We start from the raw sequence: 20,069 nt of genomic DNA, 5'->3' as shown, positions 1-20,069 counted from the left end.
ACAATTTTTACCTGTCCGACGACGGAGTCGCGGACGTCGACGGAGTCGCAGCGAACGCTGGGCATGGGTCAGGCTGACGAGCAAGGCCGACAGTGGCACGGCGGGGCGCTACAGGTGCAGGGGCCAGCGAGGGCGCGGCCGAGGCTGGCGATGGCGGGCGGCACGGCGGACGAGGCCGGGCGCGGGCACGGTGCGGCCACGGCACGATCACGGCACGATGGGCACGGCACCGGCGCGGCCAAGGCGGCCGCGGGCGCGGGCGGCACGTCGAGCGAGGCGAGGGCGCGACGCGGGCGTGGGGACCAGCGTGGCCGCGGGTTCCGGCGCGGGCACGGGGCGCGGCGCGGGCGGCCGAGGGCGGGAAAGGGCGCAGGCGACGACGGCGGTGCGCTGCTCGGGCGAGGTGATAGAGAGGGAGTGGAAGAGAGAAAGGATTAGGGCCTATACGTAAGACAGCCTTGGCGCTCGTAACCCCGGCGCCGAGCTCGGCACTAAGATCTACGGCGCCGACCTCTGCGCTAGGATTACTGGCGCCGAGATGCCTGCCAAATCATCGCCACGTCTGCTTCGAGTCCAACAGACGTATAAGCTCGGCGTCAGCAACGATGCCACTGGGCTAAGGGTCCAGATATTGAAATCTTTGCTGACGCCGAGCTAAGAATCTAGATTTTAAAATCTTACGTTGAGAAGTATATTTGTGAAATTTTTTGAAAACAACGGCTAAAAAAATAAAAAAGATTGGAATCCTCGCTCGCTCGCTCGCCTCGCTTTCCCATCCCTTCCTCCACCCACGGTCCACGCCACCAGTCGAGTCCACCGCTCCACAACTCCATTCCTCCGGTCCTCTTCTCCAGTCCGCCAAGAGCAGCCAGGCGTCAGGGGCGCGGCTGCTCTCTGCGGGACGCCCGTCATGGGCGCCGCCGAGAACCCCGTACGGCTTCTTTCTTCCTTTGGCTCCCCGAAAGATTGTTCCTTTCCCGAGTAACGCGCGGTCTGCTCTGCTCGCTGCTTCTTGCGGTCTTGCGGCCGCCGTGTGCTCAACTGCTCATGGGTTTGTTGTCCTCGCTGTGCGACGCGTGCAGGCGCCGCCGCCGCAGGAGGCTGCGCCAGTCAGGAGAGCGGCGCCGGCTCCGGCTCCGGAGGCGGTGGAGAAGGTGGTCGTCGTGGACCAGGCGCCGCCCCCGGAAGCGGCGGCGAGGCTGCAGGCGCAGCGGCCGCTGGCGCCGCTGCAGGTCACCACGCAGGCGCCGCCGCCGCCCATGTCGGTGGCGTCCGGCTCCGTCGAGCCGCCGCCGCAGGTGGCGGCGTACCAGCCTGTCATGCAGCCTCCGCAGCAGGTAGGGGGGAAACGTCCACGCCCAATTGCTTGATTTCCTTTTGTAATTGTATATGTACTACGTATGTATATAAAATCTCGATCGCCTGAATTGATTAGGATTTTCGGTTTGGATAGTGGGATTGGCTCGGTCTTTTTAGGACATGTGGGCGTGCTTGATTGCGATCCGACTGTGTCAATTTAGTCTGGTTGGTAGGCGAGTAGGATAGTACAATAATTTTGTTTGGTGCCCAATTGGTAGAGTGTGTCTGCACCGCCCTGTACTCGACACTTTTGGGAGTTCAGGCTGGCTTGCTTTCTGAATTATTCTACCATACCACACCACATTGACAGAATCACTGAATTATTCTATCACTATGCTGCAATTGACAGAACGGATTTGAAAGTAGTCCAATCTTAGTTAAAGGGTTAGAGAATATGCTGATGCCGATAGTTGATTTTGATTCTGATTACAACGGACGGAAAGCAGACTAGTTTACCTGCAACACTGCTACTGCATTGTTAATATTCCAAGATATGTTCGGTGCCAAAAGGACAAAAAAGGGAGATCTTTTCATGTCTATTTTAGGCTTAGGTACTTCAATAATCTTAGGCTTAGGTGCTTCAACAATGTTGCCTAACATTGCACCGGCAACGACCAAATAATGCATGATGGAATATCCAACACCACAAGCCATTTGTGCTTGTTTTCTTTTGAGGTGAACAAAGTACTAAGCAATTTTATATAAAGAACTCAAAGTGCTCTACCTCCCACAATAGAAAAGGGGCATAGGCGGTAGTGTTTGATACGATGCTCTTAGTATTAATAAATGTCGCTTAACGTATAGCTCTGGTTAGTTACATGCGTGCTTCATCTAATATCCCCTCCAAAATATCATCAAGAATGTACCACTACTTGGAATTGAATCTCTGGGTAATGATTGATGGAATATCCAACACCACAAGCAATTTGTGCTTGTTTTCTTTTGAGGTGAACAACATACTAACAAGCAATTTTATATAAGAACTCAAAGTGCTCAACCTCCCACAATAGAAAAAGGAGCATAGGTGGTAGTGTTTGACACGAATTATTAATCAATGTCGCCTAACGACATAGCTCTGGTTAGCTAGGTACAAGCGTGACTCATGGGTTTCTTTAGGCACTAATATTCCCTCTAAAATATCATCAAGAATGTACCACTGCATGGGATCAAATCTCTGAATCTGAATATGACTTCGTGCTAATCTAAGCCTGAAGCTGACAAGCTGTAGTGGCTAGCGACATCCTATCTAAGGGGGTGTTTGGATGTAGGGGTTAAAGTCTAAGAGGTGTCACATCAGGTGTCGCATGGGGTGTCGTATGAGGTGTTCGGATACTAATAAAAAAACAAATTACAGAATCCGTCAGTAATCCGCGAGACGAATTTATTAAGCCTAACTAATTTGTCATTTGCACATATTTACTGTAGCACCACATTGTCAAATCATGGGCTAATTAGGCTTGATAAATTCGTCTCGTAAATTAATCTCAATCTGTGCATTTAGTTTTGTAATTAATCTATATTTAATACTCCATGTCCAAACATCCGATGGGACAGCGGCTAAAGTTTGGGAGGCGCAACAAAAAAAACTGAATAACTTATTATTTGTCATTGCAGGGGCCGCTTCCGTCGCTCAACTCACGCAAGTACACCAATGGCATCACGCTGTGCCTCTTCCTGCTCCACCTCGCCGCCGCGGCATTCGCCATGGGGTTCTTCGTGTTCAAGACCGTCCAGGAGATCAGCCAGCACCCACGGTCACACAATGCGCGGCGCGAGCGCAGCCTTCTGGGCAACTGGCTGCTGCCCGTGGAGGGCGCGGTCGCGCTCAGCATCGTCCTGGCCTTCGTGTGGCAGAAGGCCGTGCGCGCGTGGCCACGCGCCATGGTGCGCGTGATCCTCTGGTCCAGCTTCGCCGTGACCCTAGCCGTGGGCGCGCTGCTCATGTGCTTCTCCATGCTGGCCACCGTCGGGCTGGGCGTCGCGATGGTGGTGTTCTCCATTGGGACCGGGCTGTACACGTGCTGGGTGACGCGGCGCGTGGGCTTCACGGCGCGGGTGTTCGAGCGCGCGGTGAAGCCAGTGGACAAGTTCCGTGGGCTGAACGGGCCCGCGTACCTGATGGTGGCGGCGGGTTTCGCATGGATCTCCGTGTGGTGCGTGGCTGTGATCGGCGCGGTGAACTTCCGCTTCCCCGGGCTCACCATCTTTGGGCTGGTGGTGAGCCTGGCGTGGACCGCGGAGGTGATGCGGAACGTGGCGAACCTGACGGCGAGCCGGGTGATCGCGCTCTACTACCTGCGCGGCATGCAGTCGAGCGTGCAGTTCAGCTTCCAGCGCGCGCTGTCGTACAACCTCGGCAGCGCCTGCCTGGGGTCGCTGTTCGTGCCCACCATCGAGGCGCTCCGCATCCTGGCGCGCGGGCTCAACCTCCTGGAGGGCGAGGACGAGTTCATGTTCTCCTGCGCGCACTGCTGCCTCCACGTCATGAACGCCATCTTCAGTTTCGGCAACAGCTGGGCCTTCGTCCACGTAAGCACGAGCGCACTGTTGGTCTGGTCTTCGTCTTCGAACTGGAACCATGGCACTGACGAGCAAGATGATGCAGATCGCGGCGTACGGGCGCGGGTTCGTGCAGGCGTCCCGGAGCACGTGGGGCCAGTTCGAGGCGCTTCCCGGGATGGCTGCGCTGGTGGACTCGGACATCACCAGCTCCGTGTGCTTCCTGACGGGCGTGACGAGCGGCGCGCTCTGCGTGGCGCTGGCAGGGTCGTGGGCGTTCGCGACGCACCGGCACTACACGGCCACCGTGTCGCTGCTGGCCTTCTACGTCGGGTACCTGATGACCCGCATCGGCATGGCGCTGCCGCAGGCGTGCGTTGGCTGCTACTACGTCTGCTACGCCGAGAACCCCACGTCGAGGCTCTTCGACGGCACCATACCGGACCGGCTGAGCAAGATGCAGGAGGGCCGCGACCCGCTCGTGCCCACGCCGCGGTTCCCACACCAGCACGTCGGCGGCGCGTGAGTGAGACGACGGAGCTGGAGCTTCCGCCCGGCGCGGCGGTTCTTTTCTCCTCGTGTGCCGCCGCTTGTCGGTGTGGACTGAAACTGACTCGTGGCCGGAACCGGAATGCGCTGCCCGAGCTGATCCGGATGAGGCGGCGGCTCGTACGGCTGGATAATTGGGAGTCTTCTGGAGATCGAATTTTCTTTTTCTAGTTTTCTAAATTTATTTATCCATTTTTTAGCCGGTAGAAATGGTGAATCCCTGATATTCTGGGTATGTAGACAGATAGTAGTACTATTTTCTTTCGTAGTTAATTAGTGTGAAACTGTGAATATTTTAACTGACCGAATCAGAATCACTGGGTTTGAGAGACCATGGTGAGCGCGAACAATACTCATCAGTTCATAGTTTGAGGCCACAGAGTATCAAACACTTAGGCCTTGTTAGTTCATCCTCTTAAAGTTTACTCCCTATTAAATCAGATGTTTAGACACATACACGGAGTATTAATATATAGACTAAAAAAATAACTAATTGCATAGATTGTGACTACTTTACGAGATGATTTTTTAAACCTAATTAGTCCATGATTTGACAATGTGGTGCTACATTAACATGTGTTAATGATGGATTAATTAGGCTTAATAAATTTGTCTCGCGAATTACTGAGGACTTCTGTAATTTATTTTATTATTACTATACAAACACTCCGATGTGACATTCTTAAACTTTACTCCCTGCATTTAAACACCACCTTGATATAAAATGGACTAGTACCCTTGTGGGGGAACATTTAACAACTCTGTGCTGTGCAGTATTGGTTAGGTGCAGTGCAGTAATGGAATGGGCGAATGGGTGGTGGATAGCAGCCAACGCTAAGAGCAACGTCAATAATAGAGCCAATTGCTTACCTATTACTCCCTCCGTACTTAAAAAAAACGTAATTCTAACTTTGAACATAGACACGAGGTGATTTTTTTTAGGACGGAGAGAGTAGTCAAGTTATAAGAGCTAAGTTTACAATAGGTGTCTTCTATCTGTCTTAAATAAAAAAAAATTCTTTCTTTTTTTTTTTCTCACAACACTTGCTACATAGGTCTTGCTTGCATGAGAGCCGAGCTTTTATTTATTTGCATGAGTCATGAGAGCCAAGCTTTTATTTATTTGCATAAGAGCTAAGCTTTTATCTCTCTCATCTCTTCTCTCCTTCACGTTAGCGTTCGGCTATAAGCCCATACTGTACTTGCTCTAACAATGTCACGTCTTGACTCTCCAGACTCCTCGGTCTCCTGAGGTGTGGTGGCAGCTGGTACAAGGCAGGAGCAAAATTAGATGTACCCTAGGTCCAAACTCGTCCGCGTGCGCGCACAGCTTCGATGAATGCCAGCTGCCTCGCGCACGCATGGCTCCTATCTCATCTGTGGCTCTGGCTCGGCTCCTTTCTTCTCGTGGCTCCAACACACGAACGGACGAATAGCCAGGGTCCATGAACGGACAAACAGCCACGCGACGTGCATAGAAGCTGCGCGTGCACGCGAAGGAGTTTGGACCCAGGGCCGGCAAAGGACATTGTTGTCGTGTGTGGTTCGTAGGTTTATTACGGTTGGTTATATGGCTAAACTTGGTCGTCCTTAAGCAAAAAAATCTGGCATTTGGTTCTCTTAGCCCACCCAAACCAGGCTTCAGCCATACGATAATCTAGCTAAGGATCCTATCTAGAGTTGAGCTTAAGACATCCAAACGAGAGGACTCAACTCTGAGAGTCCTTTTCTAACACTTAAGCGCTTATACTCGTATCGCACGTATATTCATCTCCTTCCATTTCCTAACTATCCATACCCTTACCGATCCGATCCACCACCACCGTTGTTCCCTAATCCACATCGGATGACTCAACCCTGAGCCGCCTATCTCGCCCACTAGCTCTGGCCAGCGACGCCTCGCTACGGGCATGCTGCCACCACCCAACCCCGTTGTCCAGCTCCCGCCCTCCCCTAATCCCAACTGGAGTTAGAGGAGGACTTGCCCCCCCTCCCCCTTTACGTTTGTCGCCTCGCTTGGTCAAACCACCACAATCGCCGGTTCAGCCACCGTCACCCTTGGGCTTCCTTTTCTAAGGCTGGAGATGCTCCCTCCATACCCTAACAATGGGGTGTCGCCGCTGCGTCGTGGGCATGGGCGTGTTTTCTACTTCCTCCAATAATCCTGCAGCGATACATCTCCCAAGCGCCGCCAACTGTCACGACACACACACCAATACAGATTTGGCTCAACTCTAGTCCATACCAACTAGCCAGTCCATGTATCAAAAAAGCTTTGGATTAAACTTTAGTTGTCTAAATTCTTTGGGACAATAGGCTAACCATGGACTAATGATGGACTACTATCATTTTTATATAAAATTGTGCTTCCATTTGAATTTAGAGCATGGAGCATCTCGGTGCATAGTGGATACCGAAGAAAGACGGGAGACTTTTTGGTAAAAGAACATTTTTTTTTCATGGAAGGCATCTGAGTTCAAAAGCCACAAGGAACGGCTATCCAAAGAGGGTCCAGGCTAGTGGTTTAGTCTGGTGAAGCAACAAATGACCATTTTAGGGGTTGTGATACAGCGAGTTTCCGGTCTATAAAGAGTTGTATTGAATGATTAGCAGCACGAGGACTGCGAGGAGGTACATGTGTGAGTAGGTAGCTGCACTCCCTCGTTTTGAAAGACTATCACCACAACGTGCATTTCCAGAGGATAAGAGTTAGCGGGACATGATGTTCAAGAAACTTATGGGAGACATGATCTCCTGCAATGTTCAGATAGTTTTTGGAAACAAAATGTTTTATGTTGTATGTCCTATATGAATCCAAATGCCAGCGAAGAAGACCAAAGAGACACCAAACTGAACTTCACCAGCGGTCAGCAGCTTTGGCCTCTGGCAGACATTCCCTATAGCTCACACGGCGATTGACCGTCATAGAAGGCACAACAATTCTGAAATCCAATGCTTTATTTACAAAAACATTTGTTTTCAAAAGGACAAATAAAAACACCGGTACTGCTTGGACGAATACAAAAGGAGCCATTAAGAAAGAAACATAACTGTTGGGCCTGTGAGGCTGTTTTGTTAGTTTAGACCTTCACTACCGGAAACCTCAAATTTGTCGAGTGTTTTTATATTTGCCGAGTGCATTCCCTCGGACACTCGGCAAACAAATTCTTTGCCTAGTGTTGTGCTAAAACACTCGGCAAAATAAAAACCCTTGTCAAATAGGCTGTCAGAATAATCGCGAAGCGTCCGTTCTCCAACAGTAAAGAGAGGTGATGCGCTGGCGATTTCTCGACTCCCCGCCGGATTCGCTGCTTCTCCTCGCCGTCGGTGGCCTTTTAGCGCCGATGTGCTTGGGGAACGGCGGATCCGGTGGGTGATGTACATATCCTCTTCTAATAGATTAGTTTTACCCAAAATAAGGTTGGATTTCTTGCCGGTGGAGATCTTGTCGGTAAGCTTTTGTCCCTTCCAGAGTTTCTCTACTGTTGCTTGTGTTCGTGGTGAGCAAGTCCTGGTGCTGTCTGAGGTGGTGCCGTTGGTGCCCATGGTGCCAACGATAGTACTGGACCTGTAATCCAGAATACGGCAATGTATATATGAAGAAATTTTGGAAGGTATGTCTACCAACTCGTAGAGAAACCGGGGTAGGTTTAGATCCCACCTTCTCTGGTGGTTTTGCTTCCCTTCGGGTTGTATCTTTCTTCGGTGAGTCAGGGCTGCTGGTGGCCTTTGAGGCGTCAGATTCCTTGTTTTACCGGCGATGTGATGGGGGTCGGCGGCCATATTCTTTAGCCAGGACGTTCAACGAGTTTACAACATGTCGATGCACTCGATATGTGACTCATGGTGGCATCGAAAAATTGTGAAGAGCTTTCGTCCGGAAGGGGGTCGGCTTCAAGCTGCAGATTGCTCCGATCACCGGCAACGAGGTCAACAGGAGGACCATGATCTTGCAAGGACTAGGTTGTAGTTTTATTTTCCCGTGAAGGTATTTGTAAGATTTGGCGTAAACATTAAGAAGTTTATGTAATATTTCTTAAAAAAAAAAGATAGATAGAAGATCCAAGGCGACTAGGGGAGGCGTATCCCAAATTCCCAATTTCCAGCCGTCCGTAGCAGCGTCATAGCGAGAGTGTCCAGCGGTCGAGCCAAAACCGAATCCAGGAACCCTCGCTAGTCGCTACTCCCCTCCGCTCCGCCTCCGGGGCTCCGGGCACCCGAGCCTTTGCCGCCCGCCGATTGGAGCTGCATCCTCCAGTGATCTCATCGTCGATTGGATTGGAGTTTGATCGATTTTTTTTCTTGCCCGGGTATAAATAAGTACAAGCAATTGGGGGAACCGATCCCTTGCGGTGGTCGGAAGGTTGGCGGCCGTTTCGCGCTGCTCGCCGACTCGGACTAACAGACCAGGCTTTGTTCGTAGCTTATGATTCGATAATAAATAAACTTAAAGCCTTGTGTTCTTGCCATCATTAGAGCTCTCCGCGTGCTTCCCCGCCTGCGCTGTTATTCATGGAGTTAAATAATGGACACATTGACGTAAGTCTTCGCCTCTCATCTTTCCCACCTCTGTTCTGTTCTGATTCTTTTACTATTATAATTAGCTTTACCGGGATATAGTTAATTCATGTTTCTATGTGAACTGCTGCATGCTGTAACACTTGAAACAGTAGGCATTGAGCCTGCTTTATTAGATGCCAGAGGAAGACACAAGCATAGTTTGTTTTAATGCTGTGACCTTTTCAAACTAGTTTCTCACTAACATCATCACGAATCATATGTTTTGTTGCAGAAAGCCGAGGATGAAGATAGGCTCAGCTCGCTGACTGACGATGTTCTATTGTCCATCTTGGGGAGAGTCGGCATAGCCACGGCTGCAAGGGAGGTGTCCTGTCATCACGGTGGAAGCATCTGCCATGGTTGCTTCCAGAGCTGACCATTGATGCTAAAGATTTCTTACCTTCCCCACTCCCAAACCCCATTGAAGCTGAACATATTGATGGAGCAATGGCCCCATTGAAGCATCTGCCATGGTCAGGAGTTTCTTGGCTATTCGTCAGCGTGAGGCTATCATCTCAAGCCTGCAACTTAAACTCTATTTGGTGGACAATTACTCAGGCATCATTGGCTCTCTACTTAGTGAAGCAATTGCTGTTGGTACCGTTAAAGATTTAGACCTTGCTGTTTTGGGTAAGGAGGAGCCTGAGGACTGCAACGATGAAGATATGCTTCAGCAAGCTTGTTCTGTGGATGGTTTTTTCAATACCTATCCTGGTGTGCTGCATTGCCTGACAAGACTCTCATTATATAACATTTGCTTTGCTGAACGGGACATGAATCACTTCCTGTTTGATTGTTGCAGGCAACTACGGTATCTGTACCTGTCCAACTGTGATACTGGGGGACTCCCGGCATGGAAGATACATGCACCAGATTCAAATATTGGTGTGCTAGAGCTTGAAACGTGCTACTTGGGGAAACTTGAGGTGCTACACCTTCCAAAATTAGAGCGGTTGCACTGGGATGGCTGGATGTGTCCAAATGCCCCCTTGTCATTTGGTGTTGTTCCAGCCCTCAAGGAATTGCAGCTCTTATCTGGTGCAGCATTTTATTTTAAAGGATTCAACCTTAGTGAGATTCTAAGAGGTACCATGGTACATAACCTAACATTGAATTTCCAAGGAGAAAAGGTATAAATCCATGCTGATTCTCATGCACTATTTTTTTCAATCTTTATGGATTATTATTATACTGTAGCTGCGCCTCTTGTTTTATAATTTTTCAACATGTATCTGTGTTCAATATTATACGTAAATTGACACTTAAAATATTTGGTTATTGTTGTATATATCAGACAATTTAGCTCGTGCTTCTCTTCATTTTGTTTGGAACTACTTCGAAATGAGACAATGTTATTAGTGATTGTACATAAGCAACATCTATATGATAAAGAAATTGACTTAATTGAGCGCAGTTGACCTCTACAAGAAGTAAAAAAGGCAGCAACATTTCTCATTCTTGTTGTGTGCTTCTCTGTTTTATCAGCTTTGGATGCAACCTGAAGGAAAACAACTCTGCACCATATTCAGTAAGCTAAAGAAGCTATGCCTGCATGACATATTTGTTGAATTTGATCTGCTTTGGACAATAGTTCTCCTTGAAGCTGCACGATCTGTCGAGATATTTGATGTTGAGGTACGTCTATTTGTTTTCTCATCATTCGTACTGAACTTGTTCTCTTTCATAAAATAAGTTCAGTTGAAACCTTTATATTTTTATTCAGTTTCAACTATCATCATGTACATTCCCTTGAAGATGTAGTGATATAGAAACTGAGGTGGCCATCTTAATCTTTGCCTATTTTTCTGAACCAGATGGTCTAGAGAGTAACAGAAAATTGCTGGGTATGTGATTTGAGTTACTGAAAACCTTGACCTGTGTTGCATAACAATATATCTCCTCTATATAAATTGCCCTTCTTTTACCTCATTCCTATCCTTCTCTAAGCCAAGCTAGGATGGGGATGTGCGGCCTCGTCACTGACAGGCCATCAGCTACTCCTTTTTGCAGAGAGTGTGCGTGCCGCACACAGATGAACCACAGCAACTTGGGCTGGGTAGCGTGTGCTTACATGAGGAGCACTCAGCTGCTCCTTTTCTCTGCTCTGGTCCAATTAAAGGTTAGATATCACTAGGGCTTCACTAGAATTAGGTGCTAACAAGTCTAAGAAATGAAGAAACAAAAGTAGTAGTTGTCTTATCCTTTTTTTATGTATTAAGTGAAAGGAGATTGTAGTTAGCCATCAAGCCCAACGAGCATCTCCAAGTGTCCCAATCTAGGATTTTTGGCAAGAATAGAAAAAACCCATCTCCAAGAGTTCCCAATCCCACTTCTCAATCTTTTGGCACTTGGAAAACATCACTGAAAGAGCGGATATATCCGCGCGTAGAAGACGCACGTATCTGCCTGCCAATCTAAGGTGGAAGGGCGTGGGAAAAAATAAAGAGTAGGAAAGGTTCCTGATGCAAATGTACAAAAGAGAGAGAATATATAAAAGTGGTTAGGATAATTTAGAAATAGTATAAGATTCCTGATGTAAAATTATCTTTTATATTTTAGGAGTGAATTATTGGAAACTGTTGAAGATGGTTTTATTTATTCCTCCCAATACTTTTTGGCGAGTTGAAAAACTCCATGGTTTTGGGAAAAAATTCTTGGGAACTCTTGGAGATGCTCTTAGGTGGCAGTGATTGAATCACGATGGCCCAAATCTACCTCAACTGTTGCAAACATGACTTCCGTTGAAGAAAGCTTAAATAGTTTCTAACTCATTGAACTCCTCTGGTTGAGATTTTACTTCAAGGAGTGGAGTGTTTGGAAATTAGAGATATTTTTTCTGTAAAAAAAAATCTGAGACTCAAAAATAGTCTACGATAACAATCTGTTTGCTTTTGAATATAGATATGGGAACATCCATGCACAATGGGTCCTGAGGCTAGAGGAAAAACTTATGGTGAAAGGACAAATCCTTCATGGAACTTGTCTGAGTTCACAAATGATAAGGAGTGGCTATTGAAAGAAGTACAGATTACTGGGTTTAGTCCGATGGATCAACAGATGACATTTATTAGAGCTGTGATTAAACGAGCTCCCAACTTACGAACTCTTGTCCTGAAGGATTACTCACCTTGTGAGGACTGCGAGCAGATGGGTGTACTGCCTCGATCTGAAAGATTACCAGCAGAACGAGTATACCCGAAAGGGCAAGGAGGAGCAAGGCATGGTAGTCAACCAACTTATTGGACATATGGCCTGCTGCCATGTTGATATAACTTTTGGTGTCTGAAAATAGTCTGTCTTGTACCTGTTTCTATGTGGCACATCATGCATAGATTCTCTCTAACATTGGATTTCTTTGGACAAAATGTAATACATAATCATTTTCGGTAACTATGATCATCATTATTTGCTGTCACTTTTGCTTTTTATACCCGTGCAAAATTTGATGCAAAGTTATTCTCATACTGGTTTTATGTGTATCTTGTTTTTTTTGGATGGCTTTCTTAGTGCGAGAGATGTGGTTCATGGAATCTATCTGAATATGTAGTTTATAGAATAAGATCAAGTGGTTTAAGGTTTTCAGTCCAAAAAATAGGAACAAGTTGGCTCTCTCAAGTTTATTACCGAATAGTTCTTGCCTTTTTTTTCCACCACGGAATATCCGAATTTTTTACCTAAGCAATGAAAAATTACAATGATAACAGCTAGGGATGAAAACGGTACGGATATTTTCCGACCGTATTCGAAACCGAATCCGTTTAGAGGGGTTGAGATTTGTCCGTATCCAAATCCGGATATCCAACATCCGATACCGTATCCGTATCCGAATACTCAAATCGCATATTTATGATGTCGTTATCCAATCGTATCCTATCCGACATAGTTGACACTATCCGTATTCGAATCCGAATCCGGACAGAAATATGAAAACAAATATAATATCGGTGATATCCGTCCGTATCTGATCCGTTTTCATCCCTGATAACAGCTTTAAACATCCCAGGAAACTATATATATATAGGCCCTAACAAACCTCCATCAGACCATCACTTCGATCACCCAGGGCCAGGGATCCGAGCTAATGGAGCAAAACAGCGTTGAGAACCATCCGCACCCAGAATGCCAACCAAACTTTAAAGCCTCCATTACAGGCTATAGGCCGATTACTCAACACGCAGGCTGAAAAGAGAGCGAAGTTAGATTTGCCTGTCATCATCCGACCCCATAGTTGGTTCTTTGGAAAAACGACAAGGTTTTCTGTTCGTGTACGATTCAATTTCGAATTTGTTTTCAAAGTCGACTCCAATGTTGGTTCTTTGGGAGAATATAAATTGTTGCCCTCGAGGATTCCGGAGTTCAAAAACGAATTATTGAACCTTAAAAAAAACGAATTATTGAGGGTCCTAGCTTCAGTCTTCAGGGGTTCTGAAGGCCACACAAATTATTCAATATTCATCATGGAGCTAAATAACGGATGCATTCAGGTAAGTCATTCACGCTCACGCTCTTTTTGTGCTACTACTATCACCAGCAGGACTACAAAGTCTCAATCTGTTTTCTTCTTCTGTTTTTCCCTTTTCAGAAATCAGACGATGAAGATAGGCTCAGCATGCTGCCTGACGACGTGTTACTCTTAATCCTAGGGAGAGTTGACATAGCTACGGCCACAAGGATAAGCATCTTATCCACGCTGTGGAAACACCTGCCCTGGTTGCTCCGTGAGCTCACAATTGATGTCAGAGAATTCCTATCTGTTCCTCCCCCAAACCCCATTCAAGTTGGACATATGGACGAAGCAATGGCTTCCCTAACCAGAGCAGCCATTAGCTTCTTGGCTACTCCCCGGAGCGAATCCACCGTCACAAGGCTGCAGCTCAAGCTCTATCTGGTCAACACTTACTCGGATGTCATTGGCCATCTAGTTAGTCAAGCAACTGAAATTGGGACTTTAGAAGATTTAGACTTGGCCATTGTGGATGAGAAGGAGCCTGACGACTGTTACGAAGAGGAAATGCGTCAGCAAGCTCGTACTGTGGATGGCTTTTTAAGTGCCTATCCTAGTGTGCTCCATTGCCTCTCAAAACTTGAACTATACAATGTTTGTTTTGCTGAATGGGACCTGCACCACCTGTTATTTGACTGTTGCAAGCAGCTGCAGCATCTCTCTCTCCACAACTGTGATGCAGGGGGGCTCTCGGCTTGGAAGATTAAAGCACTAGATTCGAAGCTTAGTCTTCTTGAACTTGACTTCTGCTGCTTGGGGAAGCTTGAGGTGCTCTGTCTTTCAAAACTAGAGAAGCTTCGTTGGGATACTTGGGATTTTTCCAGTAACACCCCTGTCATTTGGTGTTGCCCCATTCCTTAAGGAATTGAGCCTCATATGTGGTGCGACAGTTGATCATCAAGGGTTTAAGTTGAGTAAGGTTCTGAGGGATACAACATCTATACAGAACTTAACATTAAATTTCGAAGGAGAAAAGGTAAACTCTCACTCATTTTAGTGCACTGTTGTTTGGGTGTGTCTATATCTAGCAAATCCCTTCATTTTTTGTTTAGCTAATAACTGAAATATCAAATGGCTGACATAATTGAGCATGATCTAATGATCTAGAAAACATAGTAACTGTTATTTCCGCATTTATGTTTCTTCAGCTTTGGATAAAACCGGAAGGGAAGCAGCTCTGCACTGCATTCAAGAAGCTGAGGAAGTTCTCTCTACATGGTATTTTTGTTGAATTCGATTTGTTATGGATGATAGTTCTCCTTGAAGCCGCGCCATCAGTTGAAATATTTGATATCGAGGTACTTCTATTTGCTTGTTTTCTGTTTATTAAATGTTTTCCTTTACAAGATAAGGTTGGTTCAAACCTTTCTGTATTTGGAGGGCGGTGTGGTCAGGCCCTGGGTGTGGTGGTTTTGTTATAACCAAAGTTCCACAATTATCTTGTTTTCTTAAAGGAATCTACTCTTTTTATGTATCATTCTGTACAGATATGGGAACATCCATGCATAGTAGACACAGAAGGTAGAAGGAAAACTTTTGGTGAAAGAACAAATCCATCATGGAATGTAGCTGAGTTCAAAAGTTGTAAGGAATGGCAATTGAAAGAGGTGCATGTTACAGGCTTTAGCCCAATGGAGCAACAAATAGCACTTATAAGGGCTGTGATGCAGCGAGCTTCCAACCTACAAACCATTGTCCTAAAAGATTACCAGCCTTGTGATGACCGTGATGAGATCGGTGCACTTCCTCGTTGTGCAAGATTACCACCAGAACGGGTGTTCCCAAAGGGAAAGGGCGAGCAGGACGCTGCAGTTGAGCAGCTGATTAGAGACATGCCTGACTGCAATGTTCAGATAATTTTTGGGAACTAAAAAGTCATAGAACATGTGGTGCGTCTTATTCGGTGAATAGTATCAAATGTTTTTTTTTCTGTTTGGAAGTTAATAGTTGAGGAACATGTATTATTATGTCTTCTCAAACAGTATGTTGAACTTAATTATTCTTGGCGGCAGTATTAATTGTAGAACCCTTACTCTCCTCCGCTGGGTGATTTTCCATTGTTTTGATATATTTTCTTGCAGAAACATGGCTTGGACAGAATGTAGCTAGGGATATCCATGCCCTTTTGAAACTAATGCTGGATGTTATGTGACAGTTTGTAGTCGATATGTATTAGGGGACCATCATGATCATATATCGTGACAATGCAATGCATGTATGGGTTCATGAATGTCAATGCAATGCTTATGGTACCGTCAATGTCTTTATATTTAAATTTGAATTCGAATTTTGTATTTGGTTTCCAATACAAAATGTGTGTAAAATGCTGATTTGCTATAATAAAATATCCCCTAGAGACTCCAATCTTAGGAAACACATTTTTCATATAGGATCCGTGAGCTACTTTTACCTATTAATAGTTGATGAAAGCGATTGCTCCTGCTTCGCTGATACAAATAAAAAACTACTTAGCAGCTGCGTTGGATATTATTGGGTGGCTTTAGTTTTTGCCAGGGTTAGTTGATAGCTAGATAGCAGAAATTGTTGATGAGTACAATTGTACAGCTGCTACTGATTTGGTACCCTTTTGTGTCTTACTAGTCGCTTTAGACAACAAAATATGTCTCCAGTACACATCTTTGACCTTTTATAGTCTTACTTATGCTGGCAATAGTTATCAGCTTATCATAAATATTATGATATGAATATATCTTTCGTGACAAATGCAGTATCAGTTTCATGCCAATGATCTTATCAGTCTGTATAGTTTATGGTAGAAACTCGCTAGCATCAAGTATTGGCTATTGTTGGCTGTTTTTTTTTTATAATCTGAGTTAGTCATATTATCTGCCAATCTACAGAACAAGTGAATTTGACAACGTGCTTTGCTAGAAACAACAATTAGGATGCTTCTATGCTGTGATGATTTTTTGAACAGCCAGTAAAACTTGTGAGCTACTGGCATGCTAGCATCTGCCACTCACATGAAATTTAGTACTATGGATATTAGGATATGTCTGTAACGACATCTGAGCCATATACATCTTATTGACTATCATTTCTAACATCATTTTTAACATGGGCAATGGTGATGACAATACAGAGGATGGTGAGATGCATATCACACTGCAAAAAAGAGAGAAGGGGAAAACATGGTCATCTCCAATACAAGGGCAAGGAATTTTGGATCCATATGCTGCAGATCAAGAGCAAAAGCGGCTTATGCTCCAAAGGTTTCAAGAAGAGGTTTGATCTCTCTCCCTCCCCCCCCCCCCCCCCCTGTACAAGTTTCATTGTTGTGTATTCCTATCTCATGCTTTCACGCTTTACTTTCTTTTCTTAGTTTGTTGAGTTTTCAGTTTTCTAACTCAGATTATTTGTACATGAATACAATATGAAGCAGGGCCGGATATTGAATCACCGACCATATTAACATGGTTTGCATTCTAATGCCTCAAGTGAAATTACAGATCCGATCAAAAAGTCTTGTTTGGCAAGATTAGTTTCGCATTCAAATTTGCGTATTGTTAAAGGAGCTTGCAATGTAACTAGAGAATGTAGCTAAGATGGTTGAATCAGAGTACGATAAACAAGCTAATAACGATATCTAGCCAGTTTGAATTTGGATCTGAAAAGTTTTCCTGCGATCTGGACTAATCTCATGATTGTTACTGATTAAGGGCCTAAAACTATATAGGTTGCATGATTCACTTGGGTGTGGTAACTTTGAATTGAAAATGATTGGTGTTGTGTAATAAGCTAGAGCTGGAGAATACTTGGTTGAGTCCAGAGCTTTAGGACTTGCAGGGGCATGTTTCGTTTATGATATTGTGTATGTTCATTCCTCCATTCCTTAAAAGCACAGTTGTCGGTATTACTCCAGTGTGTACAAGGTGGCAAAAAAGACTGCAAAACGAGCGGTGGGAGAGGTGAAGGGGCGGGCTTATGAGGGTCTTTACCTACATCTGAATACGAAGGAAGGAGAGAAGGACATCTATATGATAGCTAGGGCTCGTGATAGAGAGACAAGGGACTTCAACCAAGTCAAGTGCATTAAGGATGAGAAGGAGCAACTCTTGGTGAAGGAGGATGAGATCAGACATAGATGGCAAGAGTATTTTGATAAGCTGTTCAATGGAGAGAATGAGAACTCCACCGTTCGGTTGGACGACTCGTTTGATGACACCAATAGGCGCTTTGTGCGTAGGATCCAAGTGCAGGAGGTTAGAGAAGCTTTGAAAAGGATGAAAGTGGGTAAAGTCATGGGCCCTGATGGTATTCCGATCAAGGTGTGGAGGTGTCTCGGGGATTTAGCTATAGTATGGCTAACGAAGATGTTCAACAATATCTATCAATCGAACAAAATGACTGAGGAGTGGAGAAGAAGCATATTGGTAACAACCTACAAGAACAAGGGAGACAACTAAAGTTGTACTAATTATAGGGGAATTATATTGATGAGCCACACGATGAAGCTGTAGGAGAGAGTTATCGAGCATCGACTGCGAGGAACGACACGTGTATCTACGAACCAATTCGGTTTCATACCCGGAAGGTCAACCATAGAAGCAATTTTCTTAATAAGACAAGTTATGGAGCGGTTCAGGGAGCAGAAGAATGACCTACACATGGTTTTCATTAACTTGGAGAAGGCTTATGACAAGATACTTTGGAATATTATGTGGTGGGCGTTGGACAAACATAAAGTTCCAACAAAGTATGTTACCCTCGTCAAGGACATGTACAACAATGGTGTGACTAGTGTCCGAACAAATGATGGTAACACAGATTACTTCCCGATTAAAATAGGACTTCATCAAGGGTCAGCCTTAAGCTCGTACCTCTTTGCCTTGGTAATGGATGAAGTGATTAGGGACATTCAAGGGGATATCTCTTGGTATATGCTATTTGCAGACCATGTAGTGCTAGTTGATGAAAGCTAAGTAGGAGTAAATAGGAAACTGGAATTGTGGCGGCAGACCTTTGAGTCCAAAGGTTTTCGAGTAAGTCGAACTAAAACAGAATACATGAGATGTGACTTTGGCAACGCTACGCATGAGGAGGGAGATGTGAGTTTGAAATGTCAAGTGGTGCCTAAGAAAAATACCTTCCGTTATCTAGGATCGATGCTGCAGAAGGATGGAGATATTGATGTAGACGTTTGCCATATGATTAAAGCAGGGTGGATGAAGTGGCGCCAAGCATCTAGCATTCTCTGTGACAAGAGGGTAGCACAAAAGCTTAAAGGCAAGTTTTATAGAACGACGATTAGACCCGCTATGTTGTATGGAGCTGAATATTGGCCTAAAAAATACATGTCCAACAACTAAGTGTCGCGGAAATGTGTATGTTGCGTTGGATTTGTGGTCACACAAGGATGGATCGAGTTTGGAACGATGGTATACGTGACTGTCTAGGGGTAGCACCAATTGAAGAAAAGTTTATTCAACATCGATTGAGGTGGTTTTGCCATGTTTAAAGGAGACCTTCGGAGGCACCAGTGTATCGTGGAGTTCTAAGTCGAGGAGAGGTAGAGGAAGACTGAAGCTGACATGAGGGAGGCAATAAAAAGAGATTTAAAGGGTTGGGATATACCTAGAGATCTTTGTTTGATAGGAGTTCTTGGAAAATAGCTATTGACATGCATGAACCGTGACTAGTGGCTCATGTTGGGTTTCAACTCTAGCCTACCCTGACTTGCTGGATTGTTTTTATGATAATATGCTCAGGCTGCTGGTAGTTATTTCCTAGAACTGATCTTGCCAAATTCTGCAATCATAGAAAATATCTACTGCTAATAAGAGAAGTTTACTGTGGGTGTGGTAGCCTAACTCTGTATTGTCAAACATCAGAATAATAAAGAGAATACCCTGGCTCTATTATGTAGTAATTTGGTGGTAGTAATAGCAAAAATGGCAAAACGCTGCCATGTTTACACGAGGCGTGGTAGTAAGAGCAAAAAATGGCAAAATAACAGTGTCCACTTTTTTTAAGGCCCATCTCTAAACCCGAACACTGAATAATACCATTCTGGAGTATAATTATGTATAACGTATGTATAAGTTTCTTATGACATGCAACACTATTATCATACGCCTTTTGAGTTTCATTTCGCATGCAGCTTTTCTAATTCCGTTATCTACCATTTGTAGAACCCAGGGTTCGACTTTTCACAGGCTCAGTTCAGTGGAACCTGCCCTGACCCAAGAACCTTCATGGGAGGAATACGCTCCGAGTGAAGCCCCCTACCTGCCTATGTTGCTGCTATATCCCCAGAATCTTGTAAGATACAGCAGGTGTGCTTATTCCGTCTGTAAATTGGTTGGCGTGTATCATGGAAATAATTGTGACGTGTCACTATTTTGTGTGCAAGCTCACTAGCTGACTGTAAACCTTTTTGGCAACCTTTGCGTGCTAAATTCTAATTATATAGTTGTGATCATCATTCAGTGCTCGTTTTTGGATGTTCAATATATATAGGGAGAGCTGATGGCAACCTCTGCATGCTAAATTCTAGTTATAGTTGTGATTGTGATCATCATTCAGCGCTCGTTTTTTTGATGTATCTATATTTGGGGTGAGCTGGTGACTGTAGTCT

At 45.3% G+C, this 20,069-nt stretch overlaps 1 protein-coding gene and 2 pseudogenes across 1 annotated transcript; all 3 read left to right on the top strand.

The window, feature by feature from the left end:
• The first annotated feature begins 780 nt into the window (after positions 1 to 780).
• LOC136547392 (uncharacterized) lies at positions 781 to 4,775 on the top strand. Its single transcript, XM_066539344.1, has 4 exons — positions 781 to 931; positions 1,083 to 1,337; positions 2,974 to 3,888; positions 3,965 to 4,775. The coding sequence occupies exons 1-4, from the start codon at positions 911 to 913 to the stop codon at positions 4,382 to 4,384; spliced, it is 1,611 nt and encodes a 536-aa protein (XP_066395441.1). The 5' UTR covers positions 781 to 910; the 3' UTR covers positions 4,385 to 4,775.
• Positions 4,776 to 7,736: 2,961 nt separating this feature from the next.
• Positions 7,737 to 12,357, top strand: LOC136547389 (uncharacterized; annotated as a pseudogene).
• A 1,067-nt stretch (positions 12,358 to 13,424) lies between these two features.
• On the top strand, positions 13,425 to 15,342 carry LOC136544637 (uncharacterized; annotated as a pseudogene).
• The last annotated feature ends 4,727 nt before the right edge of the window (positions 15,343 to 20,069 follow it).

This window comes from Miscanthus floridulus, chromosome 3, assembly GCF_019320115.1.
Source record: "Miscanthus floridulus cultivar M001 chromosome 3, ASM1932011v1, whole genome shotgun sequence".
In the NCBI taxonomy this organism is placed as follows: Eukaryota; Viridiplantae; Streptophyta; class Magnoliopsida; order Poales; family Poaceae; genus Miscanthus; species Miscanthus floridulus.
Note: the sequence above shows the minus strand (reverse complement) of the source record. Positions and strands in the feature narration are given on the sequence as shown.